At 39.7% G+C, this 27,895-nt stretch overlaps 1 protein-coding gene across 25 annotated transcripts in view; it reads left to right on the forward strand.

Annotated features, from left to right (window-relative positions):
* LOC138637428 (titin homolog) overlaps positions 1 to 27,895 on the forward strand; it is a 1,151,517-nt gene that overhangs the window by 508,248 nt on the left and 615,374 nt on the right. For 24 of the 25 annotated variants that reach the window (XM_069726100.1, XM_069726106.1, XM_069726124.1 and 21 more), the window contains 7 exons: positions 2,076 to 2,102; positions 7,880 to 7,921; positions 8,550 to 8,576; positions 15,434 to 15,475; positions 18,627 to 18,671; positions 24,445 to 24,510; positions 25,052 to 25,096. In XM_069726100.1, coding sequence (XP_069582201.1) covers positions 2,076 to 2,102; positions 7,880 to 7,921; positions 8,550 to 8,576; positions 15,434 to 15,475; positions 18,627 to 18,671; positions 24,445 to 24,510; positions 25,052 to 25,096 — 294 coding nt within the window. The remainder of the gene's footprint in view (positions 1 to 2,075; positions 2,103 to 7,879; positions 7,922 to 8,549; positions 8,577 to 15,433; positions 15,476 to 18,626; positions 18,672 to 24,444; positions 24,511 to 25,051; positions 25,097 to 27,895) is intronic. The other variant, XM_069726108.1, reaches the window with a different exon arrangement.

The following is a 27,895-nucleotide window of genomic DNA, read 5'->3' on the forward strand; positions in this document are numbered from 1 at the left end:
AGTCGTTCATTAATATCCCCTCCCTATTGGATGTCTGTTCGCGGAAGGTGGGTGATTGCTATCTAGCACCCGACTTAGCTACCAGCACGTTACACACCATACAGCGTCTATTGCTGTGACCGCCAAGCGGCGCCGTGCGCTTTCACTGTGCTTTCCTGACCCAAGCCTGGGTGGTTAGTGGCGTCCGCCAGTGCGGCACAGCATGCACTCTCGTGCATCTGTTGTTATTACTTTGGTTACGCTGACACCCCATTAGCGGTGTCAAGCGCAAGTAGTCTAGTCGGACTTGGATCCCAAGTCTTGGGACTGAGCTTGGTGACTCCTTGCTTGCGCTCTTGTGTGTGGTACCGCGGCCCTGTGACTTAACAGGGTTCGCTTCCTTCACACAGGGGGAAGTTAACCCGTGTGTGTATTTACATTGTACCGCCATATAGTCCATCATTACTTGGCAGCAGGTTCCAACTCTGCACGGTGGACCCCGGGCTGCGAACGCACCTTAATCTATCTTATTATTTGGTGCGTTCCGCTAGCCCTAACATATGATGGCTTATTTTTTGTAACACAAGTTGAAACTTTGGATTGCATCAACGATTTTTACCACTCAATGTTCTGGAAAATAGGAATAAAAATTCCAAGTGGGATGAAAATGCTAAACAAATGCAGTTCTGCAATTTTTTTTTAAAAGGTTTTGTTTTTACGGTGTTCATTGACAAAATTATCCAGGTTACACTGATCACATTGATACCAAAATGATATATATTTTTCTAAGTGGTGAAGAAATACTGAGAAATTCTTTAAAAAAATGTATTTTTATCTCCATTTTTCAAGAACTTTAACATTTTAATTTTTCAGTCAAGATAACATTTTTGCATGGTTTTGAGTTATATTTGATGTTTGGATAGCTTTTCATTGCATTTTTTGTGGAATTGCAGCAACTGAAGAAAAGCTAATTCTAGTGTTTGAATTTTTTTGTTATGTAATTTACCATTCTGGTTAATAGATTTTATATTTTGATGTATTGGGCTTTTAGTTTATGTTCCCATTCATGTTCTCATTTTTGACGCTTTTGACACTCATCTGACCTGTCATTTCAGCGTTGGGTTGGTCTTCCGCGAGCCCCCTCTGGCCTTTTCTTTTGCACTGCATGCATTGTTCTCTTCTTCTACTTTCGATATGCATCGGGGTCCACTGCACTTAGTGGTCTTTGATGTTACAATGGACGTTACAGTGCTGACAATGCCTTGGGAGGCATATATTGTGACATGACCTGACGTCAGAGGTTCTCATCACCAGAGTTCCAATGAAGAATGAAAATGATATCATGTGCAGTGCAGAAGTAAAAAAGCAGCTTGTTGGAGCTGTGTGGAAGACCTCATGGGGGTCTATACTCAAAGTGTAGAGATGAACGAACCCCAACTTAATAGTGTTCGGTGCCTAACTCCGAACACAAATTTCTCCTGGAAGTCTGTTTTAATTTTCGGAGTACTGGGGAAGGGGGGGAGAGATTTTCCAGCTCCAAAGTTCAGGTCCCTATTGTTTCTAATGGGGTTTGGGTTCAGGTTCAGAAATCTGTACAGAATTTTGGACTAAAGTTCGAGTCGGGTACCAGAACTCGAACTTACCCAGGTCTGTTTATCCCTAGTCGTGGGACAGGTGAAAGGTGGGGTAAGAATTATAATAAGTTTTCATACAACATTTATTTGATTTATATTAAATAAATTTGATGAGAATCAAATTTCTTGGCTGAATTTGAGAAAACTGCTGAATTTCAATTTCAGCAGATTGGCGCAAGCCATCAGTGTAAAGTCTAATTCTTCTTAGTTTACAGAGGATTTCAAAGATCATATTAATTTTCATATACTTCACCAATGAGAGCAAGACTAAATAGTCTTTAAATGTATTAGTGTTCTAAATCAATGACACATAAACGTTTCTCATCATTTTGTAAGCAATCTGAAAGGTCTTTGGACATAATGTGTATCAAAAATGTATCATCTAAACCAGCCTGCTGTTTTGGGGTATATTTATATGTTTGCTATGTTCAAGTAACATGCTAATATGCGTTTTTTCTCCAGCAAAGATTACTAAACTGAAGAAAACAAGTATGTCAACAATACTCCGCAATGTGCTGTACAGCTTTTCACTACTTAAGGCTCAGTGCATACTAACAAAGAGGCTGACTTCTGAAAACTGTTAGTTTTCTGTGAATGCAAATTACTGCAGACAGATTAGGATTATAGATACTAGGCATGCCTATACATGATGGAGCAAATTACCTAAAGGGAATCTGTCGACAGGTGTTTGCTATGTAATCTGAAGACACAGATTTCAGCGATGTGTAACTTATTAGGCTGTGTGCTGTTATTTCCATACAATGAAGGGTTTTTCACCTGGAGACTCACTGCCTGGACTACAGTTCACGTGACCGCTAGACAGACCACGCCCCCTCCTCTGATAGGCAGCTCACTGTCAATATGCAATGTACATTGAAAGCTGTGATTTAGTGCTGTGGGCAGGCTTAGGTTTGAGCTCTGTTACATACTACATCTAAAAACACTGATTGTGTCACAACTGCTGCACCTATTAAACTAAGTGACACATCATTGGAATCAGAGTCTCTTTTTCTACATTATGCTGCTTCAGATGAATTTGCAAAACCTTGGTGGCAGATTCCCTTTAACATTGTATTTATGACACTTCTTTGACATATCTGCTTTAAAAATCACAAAATTTTATGCACAAAGTTGGCTATAAATTACGAAAGATGCTACCTGTTGTAGTTCACTGACTATCAATGGGCAGTTGTGAAGATTACAGTACAAGGTGTAGTTGTATATTAATGTACCATAGTGTATCGCCATGCACGTTTCTCTATTGGCTTCTGTAAGACAAGCACCATTACCTGACAGATCCCATTATTTGCCGTAGGGTCTGCAGGGTGGATTTGGTCTCTGCCATGTGAAACATATAACAACATCAGCATTTTTAGATTCCTATTTCTAGTTCCTCTTAAGGAAAAATTTGAAATAAAAATGCAGATCTGAGCCATTATTTGCGTCAGATACATGCAGAATAAAACATTGCCTTGCTGATAGTTTATCATTTCTAATTATGTTTTTTTCATTCGAGTTATGAAGTAATCTATATGTAAACCAGTTCAGATTGATGTTCTCTGATTGCAAAGCTTGGATTGCTTCCAAGCAACCGAATATTGGTTCTTGAATTGTCCACTACATGTAATATTTTTGCCCTAATTCGTCATTGCCTTTGCACCTGTTTTTTGTTGAGTTTTATATGTTTTGCGCCATTTCTTTATTTGCTCCCAATTCATTATTCTATTTTCAACCATTTTGGCATCTATGTTTTATGTGCTTAACATTTTTTTTTTTATTTTATTATTTATTTTACGATATGTTAACAGAGTTTAGTAATTCCAGATGTTTTAGCCTGATTCATGAATTTCAATTTTTTTAAAAAGTCGCAACATTTTTTGCAAGTTCAGTCTAGCTCCCCCTGCTGTATTGTCGAAATTCTGGCAAAATTCGGTATGATTTTTGGTGGCAAAAGTCACAAAAACAGTTCAAGACAGTAAAAGAGCCCAATTTTTACTTTGCATCAAATTCATAAATTTCATGCACCATTTTGATGAATTAGTGTCAAAAATGACTACTAATACCATGAGACAAAAAGGGAAAGGGACATTTACCGTATATACTTGAGTATAAGCAGAGATTTTAGCCCTTTTTTTAGTCTGAAAGTGCCCCTCTCGGCTTATGCTCTTTTCATTGGTGCAGGGGTCGGTGGGGGAGGGGGAATGGCAGGAGCGGCGGCTGTTACATCATACTCACACCCACCTGACGCATCTCTGCATATCCCTGCTTCTCAGATGGTCTCTGGCTTCTGCAGCTCTTCCTGTGTTCAGCGGTCACGTGGTACCGCTCATTAAAGTAAAGAATATCGATGCGCCTCCCCTTCCATAGGGGTGGAGTGCATATTCATTACTTTAATGAGCTGTATCATGTGACCGCTGAACACAGGAACAAGCTGCCGGTGCGCTGGAGACCATCAGAGAAGCAGGGATCACGCCAGGAGAGTAAGGACCGGGGGAGGGTGAGCCATGTGATATTCACCTGTTCCCGTTCCACTGCAGTGCTGTGTCTCCCGCATCCTCTGGCTGTGACATTCAGGTCAGAGGTTGCAATGACATTTTTAGTGCGCGCCCTCTGCCTGTACAGTCACTGCAGAGAGCCGGAAGGCATAGCGGTGTGTGGCGGTGGAGCAGGGACAGGTGAATATCACAAGTGTTGGGGACCTGAGCCAGCGGCAACTCTGAAACCTGGCCCCCATAGCATGCCGGTGTCCCCATCTGCTCAGGAACCCGGCACTTGGCACCCAGCGATGAGAGGTGAGTATGTCATTTTTTTTTAATCACAACAGCAGCATATGGGGCATGTTATGCTATGGAGCATCTTATGGGGCCATCAACCTTTATGGAGCAGTATATGCGGCATATTATGCTATGGAGCATCTTATGGGGCCATCAACCTTTATGGAGTAGCATATGGGACATATTATTCTATGGAGCATCTTATGGGGCCATTAACTTTTATGAAGCATTATATGGGGCACATTCTATGGAGCATCTGATGGGGCTAGCAACCTTTATGGAACATTATAAGGGGCATATTATTCTATGGAGCATCTTATGAGGCCATCATTAATCTTTATGCAACATTATATGGGGCATATTTTAATAAGGAGCATCTTATGGGGCCATTATTAACCTCTGTGCAGCATTATATGGGGCATATTTTTGTATGGAGCATCTTATGGGGCCCATCATGAACTTTATGGTGCATTATATGGGCGTGTTTTGTATGGAGCATCTTAAGGGGCCCATCATGAACTCTATGGAGCATTATATGGGGCTCCTGATTCAATATGGATATTCAAAAACATTTAACCTACTGATGTCTCAATTAATTTAACTTTTATTGGTATTTATTTATTTTTTTAAATTTACCAGTAGCTGCTGCATTTCCCACCCTAGGCTTATACTCGAATCGTCTTATACTCGAGTATATATGGTAAATTACTTATTATCATCATAGTAATACTTTGTGTGGATCATAAAATGCTGTGTGACAACCAATATTGTTAGAAAACTAGTCATGTTTCCCCTTGGTGATCTAGTAAATCATTGTGGCAACCTCTGTGGGGAGCGAGCTAGTGGCTATATTTGATTTTCTAGTTTATGCAGAAACGATTTATTGGAAAAAAAGAAATAGGGAATTTTAAATCTAACAGAGAAGGAAAATTCATGTGTTGAAGTGTATTGAGAGTTTTATTTTTTTTAAATTGATGGAAAAGAAGTGTTTACTATTATTGCTTTGCTTCAATGCTTCTAGTTGGCATTTTGTAAAGGGCTTTGAATAAGTATTCCAACCTTGTGAACTTTCAACATTTTTTAATTTAACACCTTAAAACTTAAATGTATTTAATTGGGATTCTATGTGATCTGCCAACACAAATATGTGTCAAATGTAAAGCAAATGATACATGGCTTTTCAAATATTTTAAAAATGTAAATCTGAAAATTGTGACATACATTTTTATTCATCCCCCTGTAGTCTAACACCCCTAAATAAAATTCTGAGTGATCAATTGCCTTCAAAAGTAAGTTAATTAATAAATTGAATCCATCTGTGTGTAATTTATTCTCAGTATAACTACAGCTGTTCTTTGAAGGCCTAAGAGGTTTGTTTGAAAATATTAGGGATCAAACAGCATCATGAAAACCAAGAAACACACCAGACAGGTCAGGGATAAAGTTGTAGAGAAGAGTAAAGCAGAAAGCAGAGTTAGGTTATTAAAAAATAGCTCAATCGCTGAATATGTCATGGAGCATAGTTCAATCCATCATGCAGAAATAGAAGGAGCATAACACTGTTGCAATCCTACCAAGACATAGTCATCCACCTAAACTGATATCCCAATCCAGGAGAGCACTAATTAAAGATGCAGCCAAGAGGCCAGAAGTGACTCTGGAGGAGCTACAGAGATCCACAGCTCAAGTGAGAAAATCTGTCTGCAGGACAACTATTAGTCATATACACCACAAATCTGTTTTTATGGATGGATGGCTAGAAGAGAGTCATTTTTGAAAGCAAAACAATAAGAAGTCCCATTTCCAGTTTGCACAAAATCCATGTAAGGGACACATCATGTGGAAATATATGTCCTGGTTAGATGAGACCAAAGTATAGCTTTTTGAGTTGTTTGGAAGATGGATGGAGCTAAGGGTATGGGCACACGTCAGGATTTCTTGCAGAAATTTCCTGAAGAAAACCAGAAATTTTCTGCAAGAAATCCGCATTTTTTTTTTTCGTTTTTTTCCCGTTTTTTTTAGCATTTTGCAAGCGTAATTAGCTTGCAGAATGCTAAAGTTTTCCAAGCGATCTGTAGCATCGCTTGGAAAACTGACTGACAGGTTGGTCACACTTGTCAAACATAGTGTTTGACAAGCGTGACCAACTTTTTACTATAGATGCTGCCTATGCCGCATCTATAGTAAAGGATAGAATGTTTAAAAATAATAAAATAAAAAAATGGTAATACTCACCCGCAGACAGCCGATCTCCTCAGCGGTGTCCGTTCCTATAGATGGTGTGTGTGCAGGACCTTCCATGACGTCGCGGTCACGTGAGTGGTCACGCGACCAATCACAAGACGGCGATGTCATCGCAGGTCCTTCACACGGCATCTATAGGAATGGAAGCAGCAGCGTGCACCGCTGAGAGGCAGGAAGACATCAAAGGTGAGTATATCATTGTTTTTTATTTTAATTCTTTTTTTTAACCAATTATATGGTGCCCAGTCCATGGAGGAGAGTCTCTTCTCCTCCACACCCGGGTACCAACCGCACATAATCTGCTTACTTCCCGCATGGTGTGCACAGCCCCATGCGGAAAGTAAGCAGATCAATGCATTCCTAGGTGTGCGGAATCCCCGCAATTCCGCAAATTTAATGAACATGTTGCTTTTTTTTCCGCGATGCGATTTTTTTCACGGAAAAAAAGGCAACATTTGCACAAGAATTGCAGAATACATTGTAAATAATAGGAGGCATATGTAAGCATTTTTTTCGTGTTTTTTTCGCGTTTTTATCACGTTTTTATAGTTAAAAAACGCGAAAAAAACGCGAAAAATTCTGTATGTATGCACATGGCCTAAATCCAAGGGTATTCTGAAGGAAAACCTGCTAGAGGCTGCAAAAGAGTAGGTTCACCTCCCAGCAGGACAACAACCTTAAACATACTGCCTGGACTACAATGGAATGGTTTAGATCATAGTACATTCATGTGTTTGCATAGTTCAGTCACAGTCCAGACCTAAATCCCATTGAGAACCTGTGACAAGACTTGAAAATTGATGTTCACAGATACCCTCTATCCAATCACATTGAGCTAGTGCTAGTTTTCAAAGTAGAATGGTCAAAAATGTCAGCCTCTAGACGTACAAAGCTAATACACACAAACCACTAAAGACCTGCTGGAGTAATTGCAGTAAAAGGTGGTCCTAAAAAGTACCAACTCAATGAGGCTGAATACAAATACAAATCACTCAGATTTATATTTTTCAAATATTTAGAAAACCATATATCATTTCTTCTATACTTCTCAAATACTAGCTACTTTTGTGTTAATGGATAAAAAAAAATCCTAATAAAAGTAGTTCAATGTTTGGATGTAACATAAAACAGGGTATGACTTCTTTTTCATTGTAGTGTACCTGCAAATGCTTTCATGTTACAAATTAGATTTCTAGTTTAAGCAAACAATAAATGTATATTTTAGTTGTTTCTTGTTATGCTTTACAGAAGAGAAGCAAAAAGAGAAAACGCCTTCCCCAGTAAAAGAAGGTAGGAATAAAATACTGTATATTGTTTTTATGGAAAATCGAGATTATTGAAGAGGCCTTTATGAAACCACTTCAAGCAGCTTCATATCTAAAGAATATAAAATCTGATTTCCTGAATGTCCTTTTTCAATGTTAGGGCATTCTCTCTACCCCAAATTTTGAATTACTCCAAATATGCATTCGGTGATAATGAAAAATCGAGAATCTACAGCTCCTAAGTAGATCGAGATGTTTACATAAATCTACTGTAATGCTCACTTATATCTGTCTGCTACTAATTCTAAAAACACATTCCATTCGTAAATATATGCACATTCTGGAAACTGCATGTTTGGAAATTTTCTAAACATTTTGATTCCACTTTTTAGATTCAATCTTTCCGATAAAGCAGTTTTGAACATTTTGCAAAACCCATACTCAAATGTTAGCTATCCTAAAAATAGTCTATATGTTTATACACTTTGAAATGTATATGTTGGTAAATTTTGCAGTTCTACCTAAAGTTGAATTCTGCAATACTTGCAATATGAGTTGTTTGCTTACACAGAACTATGAATTTAGAAGTCTAAGAACTCAACACATTTTGCATAAATTAAATATATTATTTCTAATATTTTTTATTATTGCAGCAAAATTTGTGAAAGTGAAGAGAGCAAGTATGTGAAATGCTTAGCTTTAGTTACTGCTGAAGGCTTCTTATTACACTAACGCTCATAAAATAACATTTTGCAGAACAACTGTAGAGTTATTTATGTACTGCAGGTACTATAAAGTTGATGAGCTTTAGTGGCTGGCTGCCAAGTGCATGCACGGAATGTGGTTTATCGCCACTGGGGAATACCGATTACTTGTGTACTACTGCTATTCTCAGCACTCCATACATTGATATGGTCACATATTAAATGTATCTAAATAATATTATATGTTCTTAATCTAAAATATTTTTTACAAAATCTCATAAATGCAAAAAGCATAAAATGGATCGATCACCTTTTTTAAATTAATAATTGTTAATTATGTTTACATTATTAATTTAATACAGTGTAAAATTACTAAATAGAATAGTTTAGTTTTACTATTTTTTCTCAGCCATTGGGACCTGTCCTTAGTACATGACACTTGCACATTTCCTGTTGAGTATAGTTCACAGCTGTAGATTGGGCAAAGCACCTCTTCACTGTAGTCCTACTAGTTGCGCTGAGTTACAACTTCCATTAGTCACAACTACTTAAAGTGTTCAGAGCGCAACAGTTAAAACAATGCCGGCTGCTGTGCTCTTCACACTGTACATAGCAGAGATCAGTGGCAGAAGGTGAGGTAGCAGGGCTGCGGCGGTCACCTCTTTCAATAGGTCAGGTAGCCTGGAATTAGTGGAACAATGGTAGGCTGTCTGAACTGTGCTCACCTCTGGAAAAAGTAATGTGCTGTTCGTGCTCAACACTACTTACAAAGTGGAGTATATAGCAATCATTTGACTGCTGCTCTTTGCACAGTGTAAGTAGCAGTGAACTGTGACAGCAGGTCAGGCACCAGGACTATGATGGTTGCCTCTTCTAGTAGAAAAGACAGCTCAAGTAGCCTGGAATTAGTAGAACAGTAGTATGCTGCCTAAACTGTTCTCACCTCTGGAAAAAGCCACTGCTTCAGACCTGGTGCCTCACATGCTGTCAAAGCACAATGCTACGTACAATGTGCAGAGTGCAGCAATCAAATTATTGCCGGTTGATGTACTCTGCAAACTATAAGTAGCAATGAGCAGTGACTATGACCAGTGTTGGGGGGAGGGAAGCAAATTGCCTCCTCCTATGCCATTGGCTTCTTTTGCTACTATAGTTGTATCAATTCATTCAAAAGCTAGGTGGCATATATTTACATGAACAGCTTTCCTAGGAATAGATCAAATTAAGAAATGGCTGCAAGGAATGGCTTGGTGAAAACATTTGATCACTAAAAGCATGTAAAAAATTTAAATAAGTATAAAATTAATATATAAATAAAATTTAAATAATAATATTAATGATAAAATGAAAATAAAATTTAGCTTCCCTAATATAAATAATAATAATAATAATAATAAAAAAAAAAAATATATATATATATATACTGTATATATACTAGATTGTGGCCCGATGCTAACGCATCGGGTTTTCTAGAATATGCATGTCTCCGTAGTATATGGACAATGATGATTCCAGAATTCGCGGCAGATTGTGCCCGTCGCTGATTGGTTGAGGCAACCTTTATGACATCATCGTCGCCATGGCAACCATTATGGCATCATCGTCGCTGTGCCCGTCTCTGATTGGTCGAGGCCTGGCGGCCTCGACCAATCAGAGGTGCAGGATTTCTACGTCGATACTGTGCCCGTCGCTGATTGGTCGAGGCAGAGACGCGGGATTTCCTGGACAGACAGAAAGACAGACAGACAGACGGAAAAACCCTTAGACAATTATATATATATAGATAGATTGTGGCCCGATTCTAGCGCATCGGGTATTCTAGAATGTGCATGTCCCCGTAGTATATGGACAATGATGATTCCAGAATTCGCGGCAGACTGTGCCCGTCACTGATTGGTCGAGGCAACCTTTATGACATCATCATCGCCATGGCAACCATTATGACATCTACGTCGATACTGTGCTCGTTGCTGACTGGTCGAGGCCTGACGGCCTCAACCAATCAGAGACGCGGGATGTCTACGTCCTTTATGACATCATCGTCGCTGTGCCCGTCGCTGATTGGTCGAGGCCTGGTGGCCTCGACCAATCAGAGACGCGGGATTTCTACGTCGATACTGTGCCCGTCGCTGATTGGTCGAGGCCTGGCGGCATCGACCAATCAGGGACGTGGGATTTCCAGGACAGACAGACAGACAGACAGACAGACAGATGGAAAAACCCTTAGACAATTATATATATAGATTGTCTAAGGGTTTTTCCGTCTGTCTGTCTGTCTATCTGTCTGTCTTTCTGTCTGTCTGTCCTGGAAATCCCACGTCTCTGATTGGTCGATGCCGCCAGGCCTCGACCAATCAGCGACAGGCACAGTATCGACGTAGAAATCCCGCGTCTCTGATTGGTCGAGGCTTGGCGGCCTCGACCAATCAGCGACGGGCACAGCGACTATGATGTCATAAAGGATGTAGACATCCCGCGAATCTGATTGGTCGAGGCCGCCAGGCCTCGACCAATCAGCAACGGGCACAGTATCGAGGTAGATGTCATAATGGTTGCCATGGTGATGATGATGTCATAAAGGTTGCCTCGACCAATCAGCGACGGGCACAGTCTGCCACGAATTCATAAAGGACGTAGACATCCCGCGTCTCTGATTGGTCGAGGCCGCCAGGCCTCGACCAATCAGCAACAGGCACAGCGACGATGATGTCATAAAGGACGTAGAAATCCCACGTTTCTGATTCAGCGACGGGAACAGTATCGACTAGGGTTGAGTGAAATGGGTCGGCCACTTTCAGAAGTCGTCGACTTTTGTCAAAGTCGGGTTTCATGAAACCCGACCCGACCCCTGTGTGGGGTCGGCCATGAAGTCGGCGATCTTCTGAATGTGGTATCGGAATTCCGATCCCGATTTCCGATATGTTTGCAATATTGGAAATCGGTATCGGAATCCATATTTAATGTAAAATAAAGAATTAAAATAAAAAATATCGCTATACTTACCCTCTGACGCGCCCTGGTACTAACCGGGAACCTTCCTTCCTTCGAATCAGCGCTTCCAGGACCTTGCGGTGACGTCGCGTTGACGTCGCGGCTTGTGATTGGTCGCGCGGCCGCCCATGTGACCGCTCGCGCGACCAATCACAAGCCGCGACGTCACCGCGACGTCACGCAAGGTCCTGCAAGCGCTGATTCTTAGGAAGGAAGGCTGCCGGAAAGAAGCAGGGCGCGTCCGAGGGTGAGTATATACCTAATAGGAATATACTCACCCTCGGACGCGCCCTGCTTCTTTCCGGCAGCCTTCCTTCCTAAGAATCAGCGCTTGCAGGACCTTGCGGTGACGTCGCGGTGACGTCGAGGCTTGTGATTGGTCGCGCGAGCGGTCACATGGGCGGCCGCGCGACCAATCACAAGCCGCGACGTCACCGCGACGTCACCGCAAGGTCCTGGAAGCGCTGATTCGAAGAAAGGAAGGTTCCCGGTTAGTACCAGGGCGCGTCAGAGGGTAAGTATAGCGATATTTTTTATTTTAATTCTTTATTTTACACTTAAATATAGATCCCAGGGCCTGAAGGAGAGTTTCCGCTCCTTCAGACCCTGGGAACCATTGGAGACCCAATGCACTGCATTGGGTTTCGAGTTTCGGCCGACCCCGACTTTTTTCTATGATCGGCCGATTTCACTCGACCCGACTTTTGAAAAAGTCGGGTTTCGTGAAACCCGACCCGATCCTATAAAAGTAAAGGTCGCTCAACCCTAGTATCGACGTAGATGTCATAATGGTTGCCATGGCGACGATGATGTCATAAAGGTTGCCTCGACCAATCAGCGACACAGTCTGCCGCGAATTCTGGAATCATCATTGTCCATATACTACGGGGACATGCATATTCTAGAATACCCGATGCGTTAGAATCGGGCCACAATCTAGTTATGAGAAGAGGTGTGGAAACCACATAAAACGACCAGAACTGGAAACTCAATTCTATAAATAATTTTATTGAACATATAAAATATTGCACATAGAAAAAATCATGACAAGAACTAGGACATAAATGGTACAAAGTGGGACCATGGTGCGAGACACCGCACAGAGGTGTGATTGTGTCAGCGGACGGGGAGACACAGACTCCTAATAATAAAAGATGGCCGTATAGAGGAGAGGACACCAGAGTATAAATATCAATCCTAAGGGTATGGGGCATAAAATAATATTAAACACTAGTCCTAGGATGTGGGCACTACAATGTGCTAATAATAATAATGTATACCACACAGGGTTTAATACAATAAGTACCTGTAGCCCAACAACACATACACATCCCTAGGAAAACCAAGTGGGGAAGAGAATTAAAGATGCACCATAAACCTTACCTACCTAGATCCCCCCATAGTCAAGGTTGACAAGATATAATGAGAGTCTAAATGTAACTCCATGGGCTAGCGGCCGCTCAGCCAATATATATATTACCTCTCAAGAAAGGGGGGAAGTACTCCGGTGTCCCTGGGTCCGGTCCGCTGGTCACCCGACGCGCGTTTCGGAGCCTGCAAGCTCCTTCGTCAGGGGGCGTGTCTAATGGTCAGGACGGCGGGGTTTAAATAGCAGGAAGCCAATGACAGCTGCGGCGCCAGCCGGAAGTGACGCAGGCGTCAGCCAGGGAATCCGAAACTCCAAGCGGCAGCGGCGTCATACATGAGCGTCGCCATAACCATGGCGACTACTCAAGCATAGAGACGCCGCAAGTCGCCGAGAGTGACGGCACCAAGCGCGCATGCGTACAGGCGGCGCCGCAGCGGTGAATGGACCCGCGAAACAGTGGTGAATGAGGAAACAATAAAAGAATATATATGTGTGAACATAAAGGGAAGGGGAGAAATGAAAAAATAAGAAAGGGATAAAACAAAAGAACCAACAAGGAGGGAAAAGAAAAGGGAATGGATAAATATAACCCCATAATGCTAATATAACCCATAGAAAAATTATGGACCCTAGTACAGGGCACATAGCATAGTACATCCATATAAACAAACATTCCCACCTCCCCGAAAGGACAACTAACAACAGGAACCCCCCCACAAGGGATATCAAAAACACATGTAGTAGACATAAACACATAATAACATAAATATATATACTAGATTGTGGCCCGATTCTAACGCATCGGGGTATTCTAGAATATGCATGTCCCCATAGTATATGGACAATGATGATTCCAGAATTCGCGGCAGACTGTGCCCGTCGCTGATTGGTCAAGGCAACCATTATGACATCATCGTCGCCATGGCAACCATTATGACATCTACGTCGATACTGTGCCCGTCGCTGAATCAGAAACATGGAATTTCTATGTCCTTTATGACATCATCGTCGCTGTGCCCGTCGCTGATTGGTCAAGGCCTGGCAGCCTCGACCAATCAGAGACGCGGGATGTCTATGTCCTTTATGACATCATCGTCGCTGTGCCCGTCGCTGATTGGTCGAGGCCGCCAGGCCTCAACCAATCAGAGATGCGGGATTTCTACGTCGATACTGTGCCCGTCGCTGATTGGTCGAGGCCTGGTGGCCTCGACCAATCAGAGATGCGGGATTTCCAGGACAGACAGACGGAAAAACCCTTAGACAATTATATATATATAGATATATATATAATCAAAAGTATGATAAATATATAAAAAAATAAAATATTTTGCCTTTGCCTTTGCCACATCCATATTAAATGTCTTTTTATATTCTAATGCAGGGGTGGGGAATCTTTTTTTCTGCCAAGGGCCATTTGGATATTTATACCATCCTTCAGGGCCGTACAAACTCCGCCCACAAAGTACATCCTGATTCTGGCACTGGTTTCAGGAGGTAATCTTTCATTACATGCCCTTCAGTTCAGTTCAGTGTTCAGTAGTGAACACTGCGCGTGTGTGCAAACAGAACAAGAAGAAATTAATGAGCTGGTTGTAATCAAAATGGCCCTCCCTGCCCAAGAATTCGGTCCCTGAGAATCTGCTCGGGGGCCTGATAAAAGGTCATCGAGGGCCGTGAATGGCCCTGGGAACTGAGTTTCCCCACCCCTGTTCTAATAGTATTTAATGTCACCTCTTTATATTCCCTTGTTGTTTAATGATTTAAATATATCTTCTCGAGAGGCCGTGCTTATTCATCTATTCTATAGTAAGGTCATACAGTATTGTTTTTACACGTATTTTATGAGAGTCTTTTGTACAACCCCACAATACTAATTTTGCCAACAACTGTCTCCTGATTAGTTGTCTGCTATAGGGATTACAAAACACTCGGAGACAAGATTTCAGGATTTGTGAATTATTAATGATGTAGAAATACATATGAGCTATGTCATATTAATATATAATATATTATTTTAGCAAATGTGACTGAGGGTATTTTGTTTGCACTTCTTTTTTATGTCAGTTCTTTTTTATGTTAGTCCTTTCCTGAGTGATGTACAGTTTGATCAGCATTTGAAATACTTGAGTGGACTACATGTCAATTTTTTGACGATTTATTTAAGAATATTTAATAAAGGTTACATTTTATGGTAAATTTCTTTTTCAGTGAACTTGGAAATAAAATATGTTTCTGAGCCTTCTATTAAGAAAATATTTTTTTGAAGTTTAGCTCCATTGTCTAGAATTGTTTTCCTGCTTATGCGTAAAGTATACTGTTTGTCTGCTAATTAAAATATTACTTGACACCCTGAGCTTCGTGTGACAGTTCTTTTTTTCATTTTGATGACAGATAGGTAAACCATAACTCAGAAATACATAACAAAAATATTTTCATTCTGATATGTTTCTTTGGATTTTCAAATTTTATCTAGAAAAAGAAAAGCCTAAGAAAGCAATACATCCAACTATTAAAGGTAAGCTAGCATTGTACTATGACTTCATTAGGACAAGTATCCAAATATCTTTGCTTCCTTGTAAATGTTGCTGCAAAGGGCTTTGATTCCAATTCTGAACTTTGAGCTGTAACCTTGTCATTTGAAAGCAGGAGCCAATAGTGGAACATTACTATGACATGAGTCCGCAAGCGAAAGTCTGGGTAGGACTTTGGTAACAAGACAAAATAATGCATCTCAGAACCTATATTTGCTATTTTGTTTTCCTTTCCTGTATTATTTTTCATTTTTGAATTCTCTGACTACTACCCAAAAACATAAAATACTGTCTTTATAATGGTGTTAGGTGTCGAGTTCCTGCCGCTGCACAGGGGGAATCTCAAACCACGTCTGCTGTGGTCTCCCATTCTCCTCCAGCCGCAGTGGAACCTTCTCAGTGGAGAAATCGGTCCCAGTGTCTGGCTCAGGCTGATACTGGACGACTGGTTACTACTGCCCTTCCAGGCTCTGTCATTGTAGCCAGCAATGTTCAGCAGTGAGCAGGTCTTTCTGGGACTAAGTCCTGCTTTTCCCATACTGAGCATGCCCATGGGACGACCTCCCATGGAAGGTCTTGGGGTCACATGCTCAGGTCCTGTAGCAGCTCCTATTGGACCACCAGGAAGGTCCCTGTCTGCTACAGCTACAAAAGGTTTGCATGGCTGCACAGCACTAGTATCAACCTATGTGTTGAGCCTTGTTACTGTGTGATCATGTTTGCATATGGTCAGGGTTGGCTGAAATAAGCCCCTAGAATACCAGCACCTCTGGTGAGGAGTTTTTGTGTGTTTGGATTCAGGTCTTGGCTGAAATATGCCCCTAGAATACCGGCACCTCCAGTGAGGAGTTGTTTGTGTGCTATGCTGACTTCATGACTACAGTTTTGCCCTGTTTGGTAGCTGTGTTCCTCTGTGAGGTTAACAGGACACAGCATTTCCCTATCCTAGCAATTCTGTGAATTAACAGAGTTTGCTAATACCGCCATATAGTGCTGCCAATTAGGGTTGAGCGAAACGGGTCGGCCAGATTCAGAAGTCGCCGACTTTTGGCAAAGTCGGGTTTCATGAAGCCCGACCCGACCCCTGTGTGGGGTCGGCCATGAGGTCGGCGATCTTCTGATCTGGAATCGGAATTCCGATACCGAGTTCCGATATGTTTAAGATATCGGGAATCGGTATCGGAATTCATATTTAAGTGTAAAATAAAGAATAAAAATAAAAAAATATTGATATACTCACCCTCGGACGCGCCCTGGTTCTCACCGGCAGCCTTCCTTTCTAAGAATGAGCGCCTGAAGGGCCTTTGATGACGTCGCGGCTTGTGATTGGTCGCGTGAGCGGTCACATGGGCGTCACGCGACCAATCACAAGCCGCGACGTCATCTAAGGTCCTTCAGGTGCTAATTCTTAAGAAGGAAGCATCCGAGGGCGCGCCTGAGGGTGAGTATATTCCTAATAGGTATATACTCACCCTCGGACGCGCCCTGGTTCTAACCCGCAGCCTTCATTCCTAAGAATCAGCGCCTGAAGGACCTTAGATGATGTCGCAGCTTGAGATTGGTCACGGGACACCCATGTGACCGCTCACGCGACCAATCACAAGCCGCGACGTCATCGAAGGTCCTTCAGGCGCTGATTCTTAGGAAGGAAGGCTGCCGGTGAGAACCAGGGCGCGTCCGAGGGTAAGTATATCAATATTTTTTATTTTGATTCTTTATTTTACACTTAAATATGGATCCCAGGGCCTGAAGGAGAGTTCCCTCTCCTTCAGACCCTGGGAACCATTAGAAACCCAATGCACTGCATTGGGTTTCGTGTTTCGTCCGACCCCGACCCTGACTTTTCTATAGGATCGGCCAATTTCACTCGACCCGACTTTTGAAAAAGTCAGGTTTCGTGAAACCCGACCCGATCCTATAAAAAGAAAAGTCGCTCAACCCTACTGCCAATTGCATGTGGTCAGGGTTGGCTGAAGTAAGCCCTTAGAATAATGGCACCTCCGGTGAGGAGTTTTTGCATGTTTGGATTCAGGTCTTAGCTGAAATAAGCCCCTAGAATACCGGCACCTCCGCTGAGGAGATGTTTGTATGCTATGCTGACTGCATGACCACAGTTTTGCTCTGTTGGGTAGCTGTGTTCCTCTGTGAGGTTAACAGGGCACAGCGTTTCCCTATCCTAGCGATTCTGTGAAGTAACAGAGTTTGCTAATACCGCCATATAGCGCTGCCAATTGCTAGCAGCAGGTTCCTCTCCTGCACGGTGGACCCCGGGTTGCGAACGCACCTATTATTACATATATTTATATTCTGTGCGTTCCGCCAACCATACCAGATGGCATACAATTATTGTCTATCTACTGAATATTTATTGAACAGTAAATCAACAATGAGAGTCAATTGATATGGATGAGATATCTAATTTAGAATAATATTGGTTTTGCTCCATTAGTAATTCACAATCATGTCATTAAGTGTTTGAACATGAAGAATGGGTAATTCAAAGATATTATTTTGCGTCTTTCATGCCTATACTTTACAGGGGCTACGTATATTAATATCAAAAGACTGACCATCACTTCCGAACAGAAATCAGGTTTGAACAGGTGCTTACTAAGAGTAACCATCTTCAAACATAACGAACAAGCACAGAGTGCTACTTTATTTGTTGGTTACATTTTAAAGGGGATCTGCCAGGAGGCTAGGAAACCTGGTAATGTTGGGTCAGAGAGCTTGATTTCAGCAATGTGTCACTTACTGGGCTGTTTGGTGTGTATAACCCCCACCACACCTGATTTTCAGCTTTCTGTGTACATTGTGCCTTTTCACCATCCTGCTAATCAATGGACCAGGGTCACCTGGTCCTGCAGTGATACTCTCCTGTTGATAAAACACAATTTGTATTGTAACTTCAGCAAGCTGCTGAGCAAATGTCACATTCCTGGAATCTGCCTCTACATCATGCTGCTCTAAAACTAAACTAAACTAAAACCCTGATGATAAATTGTCATTAAAATGTTTAACAATTGCATAGTGGTTAAGCAAAACTGAAAAATTACATTTTTAAGCTAATTGTTGCAATAAAATACACACACTAAATTACATCAAAACCATATTTATTTATTTTTCTTTGCTTAGAACAAGAAGTACCTAAAGTACCTGAAGAACCTGTCTTTAAGGAAGGTAAGAAAATATCTGTAGTACCTTTGATGTCAATTAATTAAATACTGAGTAGGATAAAAAAGTTGGAGCACAAGGAGGCACACTAGAAATGCATTTTCCACATAAATCTGGAACATGCCCTGACTTTGATGTTGATTCATTTTTTTGATCGTATCAGCTTGTCTACTTTGTATAGTTTTTATACCACACGTGCAGCTGAAGAACAGTTTGCTCTAGATCCTGGAATTTAGGTTGATTTTTTAATAAATCTCTTAGACCCATGAGACTGGTGAGCTTACTTTCAAAATTAATATAAGAATGAGACTTAAGACTTTCCACTTCCTTAACTTGTCCCAAAGGGCCAATGTTCCTGTAGTGGAGGACATTGGGGCTTGATGCTGTTAGGAGAGAAGAGTAAGCTCTGCCCACCAAGAGAGTCCTAGTCTTAGCGTTCGCTCACACTGGCGAGTAGCCAGCATATAACTTGGACGAGTGCTATCCCATGTTTCATCATTACTGACCAGTGTTTTTTTTCTCATGCCGAGTTGGCAGTAGAAAAGAATCTCTGCATCCTGAGATTTGCAGCGTGTATAGGATGGTGCCCACCCATAGAAGTCTATGGGTGCATGCAAAACATTGGACTGCACTTGGATATCAACTGTCTAAAAAGTCTAACTAGGCGCCAGCTTAGGTAGTTCCTTAACTAAGAGGTGTTTTATTCAGCCATTGATCCCAGGCTGTGCCAAGTCATCACCCCCATCATGAATGCAATTGACACAGCTTGTTAAGATTGGAGTACTTTGTGAAAACCTCAGTTCTTCTGTAGCTAGACAATTGTAAAGTGTTTACTAGCTAGACAACATATGATTTATTTTTGTAGCATGACATACTTTGTTGTGTGTAAGAATAATAACGCAGTAACCATATAACCCAGAAGAACATCTTTGGCATTAAAATTGTAGCACTAAGAAGGGCAAATCGTCAGTTTATTAAAATGACAGGATTAATAGACATTTTTGATTATTGGCAAATGATGAAAATATGGAAGCAACATTTTTAAAACTTCTCAATTTATTCAGTATCTATCATGAGCGCCACATGCATAAATAGATGCACATACCAATCTTGGCATGCTATCAATTTATCTACGATTGCCTCAGGAATGTATTGAATACACTGGTAACTCCAATCATCAAGATCTGTTGTTTGCAGAGACCATTCCAATTGTCGATCAATTATATCCCAGATGTTCTCAACCGGAGACAAGTCCAGAGATGCTGATGGCCATGGTAGCACGATTAGACCATGTAGACTGCTCACACTACCACAAGCAAAATGTGGCCTAGTGTTTTCCAATTGAAAAATTATTCCAGGGACACTTTAGAGAAATGGCCGTAACATTAGTTCCACAAGTAAATCAATGTAACATGAGACTGTTAGTGTACCTGGAATGAAGGCTAAAGGGGTCAAGCTACCATGTACTTAGCCACACCATAATCCTGGTGTAAGATTACTAGTCGCTAGACATCTAATTAATAGCTGAATGTAATGTAAACATCTCCTAATGATTTGTTTAGACATCATTTGATGCATTAGTCTCACTGTGTGACGTCTAATTTCACTTGTGGTACATAATGGATCTATTATGGAACCAGCTGAAGCCATTTCTCCAAAAAGTCACATGAGTCATTTTCAACACGATAACACTAGGCTGCATGCTGTTCAGCTACTGTGAGTAGCCTGTGTGGTCTAGACATTGTTTTATTGTATGCAGTATCTCTGGACTCGTCTTCCATTGCGCATATCTGGAACATCATTGGTCAACAATTGCAAAAGGAGCTGCCAACAGAGGATCTCAATGATTTGAATGCAATCAGTTTGGCAGAATATTCCTCAAACAACCCTTACTAGTATCATTGGTAGCATGTCAAGGTGTGCATGCATGTGCATTTGTGTCCCACTCATACTCAGCACTGAATGAATTGAGATGTTTTGTAAATTTTGTTTCCTTTTTGTATCATTGACATTAGAGATGGATCATACTAGATTTAAATTTGTCAAATTGTACATATTTTATTGGAAAATTCAATTTGCAATTCCATGAACTGAATGTCTTTTACTATGCTACTATAATAAAAGTAAAATGTAGAAAAAAAAAGAAAACTCACCTCACCACTCACCTCTGCTTCTTGCTCTCCCATGTACAGTCCTCTGCACATATTTTTAATGATGCTGCATCTTCACAGTAGGCCTATGCCATATCTGCACTTTAGCATTGCATGGTCACAGTGATGTTTTTTATATGGTGCACCGTGACCTTATAACAGGCATTCTAGTCTGGAATTTTAAGCCTTACACATCATCATCATCTTGGCATAAAAAAGCGCAAGGAAAACCCGAGAAGTATATATACACATAAAACAGAATTTATATATCAATTAAAAACATCAAAAAACACATGAGGAAAAATAATAAATACAGAGGCTGCTAAGCACCAATGCTAGGGACTTATGCATATACAGCAAGTGGTAAAGCATACATGCTTAAATAAATATATAGAAAGCTAAGGCCCTAGTATAGCAAAGCATTCATGGGTAAACTTTCCTCAGTATGTAGAAAAAAGGCACAGATTAAATAATAAATTTACATGTATGAGCCAATGTTTGCTGCAATGTACCCGCCGCCCAAATGCATGTTTCGTTAACTCTTCATCAGGAGGTGTGTTAGCAGCCTCTGTATTTATTTTTTTTTTCATGTGTTCCTTTACATTTTTATTGTTTAAATAAATTTTGTTTTATTTGTATATATACTCCTTGGGTTTTCCTTTCCCTTCTTTTTTATGCTAATTGTTTTGCCCTGGTTATATACTTTATTATTGTGAGTGTTTTGCTATAGACATGGTCATCTTAGGCCTAGTCATGGCTAAAAATCCCAGCTTAGCGTGAAGATGCAACTTGTGGCATCAGTTATAACATGCACTGAGGACAATAAGAGGAGAGAAATCAGCAGAGGTGAGTGGTGAAGTAATAATTTCTTTTTTTTTTTACCTTTCGCCAGCCCTTTTTGATTTCACAACCTCTCCTTCTTGGTGTTGAAACTTCATTAATGGGATATGTATAAATAGATAGACAGACAGATAGATTTATCTAACTATTTGTTTATTTTGTCTATCTACAGTGCCTTGCAAAAGTATTCGGCCCCATGGAACTTTTCAACCTTTTCCCACATATCATGCTTCAAACATAAAGATACCAAATGTACATTTTTGGTGAAGAATCGACAACAAGTGGAACACAATTGTGAAGTTGAGCGAAATGTATTGGTTATTTTAATTTTCTGTGGAAATTCAAAAACTGAAAAGTGGGGCATGCAATATTATTCGGCCCCTTTAACTTTATACTTTGCTGCGCCACCTTTTGCTGCAATTACAGCTGCAAGTCGCTTGGGGTATGTCTATATCGGTTTTGTACATTGAGAGACTGAAATTCTTGCCCATTCTTCCTTGGCAAACAGCTCGAGCTCAGTGAGGTTTGATGGAGATCGTTTGTGAACAGCAGTTTTCAGCTCTTTACACAGATTCTCGATTGGATTGAGGTCTGGACTTTGACTTGGCCATTCTAACACCTGAATACATTTATTTGTGAACCCTTTAATTGTAGATTTTGCTTTATGTTTGGGATCATTGTCTTTTTGGAAGACAAATCTCCTTCCCAATCTCAGGTCTTTTGCAGACTCCAACAGGTTTTCTTCAAGAATGATCCTGTACTTGGCTCCATACATCTTCCCATCAATTTTAACCATCTTCTTTGTCCCTGCTGAAGAAAAGCAGGCCCAAGCCATGATGCTGACTCCACCATGCTTGACAGTGGGGATGGTGTGTTCAGGGTGATGAGCTGTGTTGTTGTCTTTACACCAAAAATATTGTTTGGCATTGTTGCAAAAAAGTTCAATTTTGGTTTCATCTGACCAGAGCACCTTCTTCCACATGTTTGGTGTGTGTCCCAGGTGGCTTGTTGCATAGTTTAAATGACACTTTTCATGGATATCTTTGAGAAATGGCTTTCTTCTTGCCACTCTTCCATAAAGGCCAGATTTGTGCAGTGTGCGACTGATTGTTGTCCTATGGACAGACTGTCCCACCTCAGCTGTAGATCTTTGTAGTTCATCCAGAGTGATCATGGGCCTCTTGGCTTCATCTCTGGTCAATCTTCTTTTTGTTTGAGATGAAAGTTTAGAGGGAAGGCCGGGTATTGTTAGATTTGCAGTGGTATGATGCTCCTTCTATTTCCATATGATCAGTTGCACAGTGCTCCTTGGGATGTTTAAAGTTTTGGAAATTATTTTGTAGCCAAATCCGGCTTTAAACTTCTCCACAACAGTGTCACGGACCTGCCTGTTGTGTTCCTTGGTCTTCATGATGCTCTCTGTGCTTCAAACAGATCCCTGGGACTATCACAGAGCAGGTGCATTTATACAGAGACTTGATTACACACAGGTGGGTTATATTTATCATCATTATTGGATCATACAATATTATCATACAATATTGGATCATTCTGAGATCCACAATGAACTTCTGGTGTGAGTTTGCTGCACTGAAAGTAAAGGAGCCGAATAATATTGCACGCCCCACTTTTCAGTTTTTGAATTTCCGCAAAAATTTTAAATAACCAATAAATTTTGTTCAACTTCACAATTGTGTTCCTCTTGTTGATTCTTCACCAAAAATTTACATTTGGTATATTTATGTTTAAAGCATGATATGTGGGAAATGGTTGAAAAGTTCCAGGGGGTTGAATACTTTAGCAAGGCACTGTATATGTATGCAGTATACAGCTTTATGCATAGTATACCGCTCTATACTTCATGGTAGGCACCACACATGTAGAAAACGGTGGTTAGTGCCAAATATTTTTAAAAAAATCATTTTTGTTCCACCATAGTTTATCTTCCTGCTTTCTGAATCTAGTTAGCACATTCTAATAGAGACAAGGAAAATCATTATATGAACAGATGTGTTCAAGTTGTGTGTACGTGTCTATATGTGCATATGTGTCTGCATGTCTGTGTACTGTTTAAAGGTTAAGGCCATTGGATACAAATTGATATATTAACCTTTATTTGTGTTTTGGTCATGTCTTATATCTGGTTAGTAAAAGTCAGGATGCAGTTTGACTTTCAAATTACAGTCACAGTTGGCAGAACATGACAGTTCTCAAAGGTGTTTGCGAAGATAACGTGTTCCTTTTAAGGTTATTCTTTTAAGAATGTTTTTTTTCTTTTCCTGTGGAAAACATTTTATTCAACAGTGTCAGCTTTCGAAAATATATAATTATTTTACTCACATCTACCGCATGCTTCACTTATGGCATTAACATCTGCATACTACTAGCAACATTATTGTATGTCTGACAAAGGGGAAATTATGAAAGATCTTTATATTTCCAGTTTTAGTGTATTTTCCCATGTGGCTTATTCTATACTTTGTCGCAGGTTTTTTATACAATTGAGCAAAACTAATAAGAATTTTTTTTTAAAACAAAAGATGTAGAAATGCATCAAAATGCCACATGTGAACATACATAATAAAATCATCTGTTTTATTTTTAATATGCAGGTTTTTGACTATTTATCTGTAGAACTTAAGTTTATCTAAATATTGGAATCAGTTCCATCATTTAAATATTTTCATGATTTATATATTTGGAAGGGTATAGGATACCAGCATGGTGCTATGAGTGATTAATGCACTATTTAACAAAATTTAAAAAAAATAATTTTGCACACTTCATAGGCACGTGTGGAACTAGTCGCATTGTCCCTGGGGTGATCATAATTATGTCTGAATCCCTCACAGGTCGTAAGTATATAAATTCTGAAACTGCTTTTTCTACAATGTTCACCTGTCTTAACACAGCTAAAATGAATAAAATAGGTTGCTAATGTTTTTAATAGAAGCCTTTTCAAATTTCTACAGACTGTTAGATAATTGGTAGTATTAGTAGGATACCAGTGACAAGATTACACACAGTATTTAAATGGAGGATGTATGAACATGATGTTCGCATTTAAACAAAAGCCCTTTGCTGAATTAATGATTTTGTACTTTAGAATAGTTTAAAAATTAAAGATAATGTCAATTTGGTTTTTAAATTTGTACTATACGTTCCATTCGTTTAAAGTGGTTCTAAAAAACATTTATTCTTATATTTATGAAGAGCATAATCATAACGCTAATGTGCAACAACGCTAATCTCCCCCACTTATAGTATTAAAGAAGCTATGTAATTTATTGTAAGCTCCTGAGTATATGCAACATATTGTATGGAAGTGCTTTTGTATTTATTTATAAGTATGCTTTAGACATTAAGAAACCTAACATTTTATTCTCTTTTTTTCAGAGCCTGATTCAGGAAGAGCAATCTCGGTAGATTCAATATTAAAAGGTAGTGATTTAGATCACAAGACATTTGCATTAGTTATCTCTTACTGAAAGGGGACCTGACAGCATTATGCCCTATATGAAAGGCAAAAAGGAAGGATCCTATAACAAAACCATAGAATTCTGTAGGTGCCTTACTCATGTTGCATGAGTCTTCATTAAAGTCTGGTGAACAGTGCCTTATCCAGACACATACACATGACTCATATAATATTATTTTTTACCCATTGCGGTGCTCTATTTTAGAAAACTGATGGAATGTATAACTGAATAATAAAAGTGTTAATAGATTATTTGAATGAACAAAAATGCAAACTGAATGACCAATTGAGAAAACTAAATCAAATCAATATTTAATGTGACCACAGCTTACCTTCAAATCACCATCAATTCTTCAATGCACACTTGTTCAAAGTAATTGATATCGAAGGATTGCTGTCAGGTGTAAACGTAACCAATTATACCAAACAGGAGATAATAATCATCAATTTCATATGTAGGTTGAAACACAGTCATTAATTAAAGTAGAATCAGCTGTATGGGAAGCATAAAACTGAATGAGGACCAAAAGTTGCTAAACAGCTGAGATTGTGGAAGATTTGAAACCAGACTAGAGTTACAAGGTGTTACTTTAAGGAAACATTAAGATTGAGGACTGGAGACACAGTGGTTGGCCAAGGAAACTTAGTGCAGTAGATAAAAGACTCATCATGCCTAATTCTTTTCCAAATTAAAGATTTCCAACAGTGATGTCAACTCAGAAATGGCATTAACTGGGGGAACCCAGCTACACCCATCTACTGTTCAGACAAGTATGGCCAGAAGGTGTCATCACGGAAGAATTGCGAAAAAAAAATCATACTGTTGACATGGAAACAAGACAAAGCAACTCAACTATGTATGAAAACATAGGAACCTGATGTGCAGAAAAATGGCAGTAGATGCTCTGGATCAGTGAAAAAAATAGAAATATTTGACTGTAACAGAAGGCAGTTTGTTTGCCAAAGAGCTGGGGAGCAGTACAATGATTCATGTGAGCAGGCAACAATAAATCATGGTGGATGTTCCTTTCAAAATTGAGGCTGCATTTCAGTAAATCTCTTCAGCGTAAAGAGTAGCACTGCAAGTGATTTGAAATAGGCAAATTTATTCAAATGGCATTGAATTCTATTCATTCTCCAGAATACAAATATTTTGGTAAATTGCTCCTCGTAATTCAGCAAAATGGCAGCTAGCCATGGCTGCAGCTTTGCAATACCATAAAATGCAAGCAATAGATTAAGAAAAATCTAATATTACCCTCATTGCTGATATGTGTTGGCACTTCTGCTGCCTCCGCTTCCCACCTTCTGGTCCTTAGCATCTCTCCTTTCAGCCTCTTTGCTCTGACCAGGATCTCGGAAATTACCATGCACCTCAATGTCATGATGTACATTTTGACATGACGAAATGGGTCGTAAGTCTAGTTCTGGATTAAAGATGTCAGCGATATGAAGTGCAATGGCAGAAGGAAGAGGTGCAGTGCACCGGACAGATGACAGCAGGGGAGACTAAATTGTTGAGTAGTGAGGTGAATATTAGTTTTAATTTGTTATTCACATTTTCCATATACTATAGTTTTGAATTCCTCAGAGGATAGTTAGAAATATTAAATGTGCTAATAATAACGTCACATTGAATTGAATTTCCCAGGAAAATTTGCACAACTTGGAATATTTGAATTTTGTCATATTCATTTACTTTTAGAAGTTATGATATGGCTTCCACAGAGACCTGATCACAACATCATTGATTCTATCTGGGATTACACTGTTCTGCACATTTTCAAAAGTTGCCAGGTTCAGTCACAAAATTAGCCATTTCATAATAATTTTGACCTCTAGAATTAAAATATGACAATGAAAATTTTTAGAGGCTCTTGTTTCTAAGATATCAAAGAGTTTTCCTTTTACTGCTACATATAATTAATTCATGAAAATTTCAGAACTTTTAACACATTACTATTTTTGAAAATATACAGATGCAGAATATTTTGTTATGCCAATTTTTTATATTTACTCACAAGAAATTTAGCAACAATTCAGGTAACTAAAACATGTACAAACACTATAGTAAATTAAAAACAGTTAATGAAATTGCACTACAAAATTTGGTCCTCAGTGACAACTCTTATTTTGCAAGAATTGGTGGATTACATTTTACTTCATATCTTTTGTGCATTGCCGCAATATCTTGATGAAAACTCGGTGAAATCTCTGTGTGCTTGAAACTCATTGTTTTGCAGTTTTATGGAAAAAAGTCTATATGAGATGTAAGGAATGAATCTTTAAGGACATGTTACAGCCAAGATCCTTATATGTTTCAGAAAGATTTTCTACCAACTGTTCATAGTTATTTGCTCTTGTGTTTCCCCCAAAATTTGCACTAATGTGTATGTTACCAGAGCAGCCTTTTCTTTGTTTTGTATCAAACGGAGAAACTTCTCATCCTGAAGAAGCTTATGAATTTGAGGTCCAGTAAAGAGTTCTTCCTTTATCTTTGCTTTACTCAACCTTAGAAATGTATCAATGAGATTCTTGAATGATTTTCAATTTTTATCCATTGCCTTTACAAAGTTCTTCATTAGGCCGAACTTAATATGCAGTAGTGGTAATAAAATCTTATGTTGGTCAACAAGTGCTGGATGCAGAACATTTTTACTCCACCACTCAGTCATTTAGGAGATTCAAAAATTCGGTATAACACTCCATAGACCATTTCTTATTCAGGACCACCTCCCTACGCGTTACATTCCAGGAAAAGG

The sequence above is a fragment of the Ranitomeya imitator genome, chromosome 5 (genome assembly GCF_032444005.1).
Source record: "Ranitomeya imitator isolate aRanImi1 chromosome 5, aRanImi1.pri, whole genome shotgun sequence".
Classification (NCBI taxonomy): Eukaryota; Metazoa; Chordata; class Amphibia; order Anura; family Dendrobatidae; genus Ranitomeya; species Ranitomeya imitator.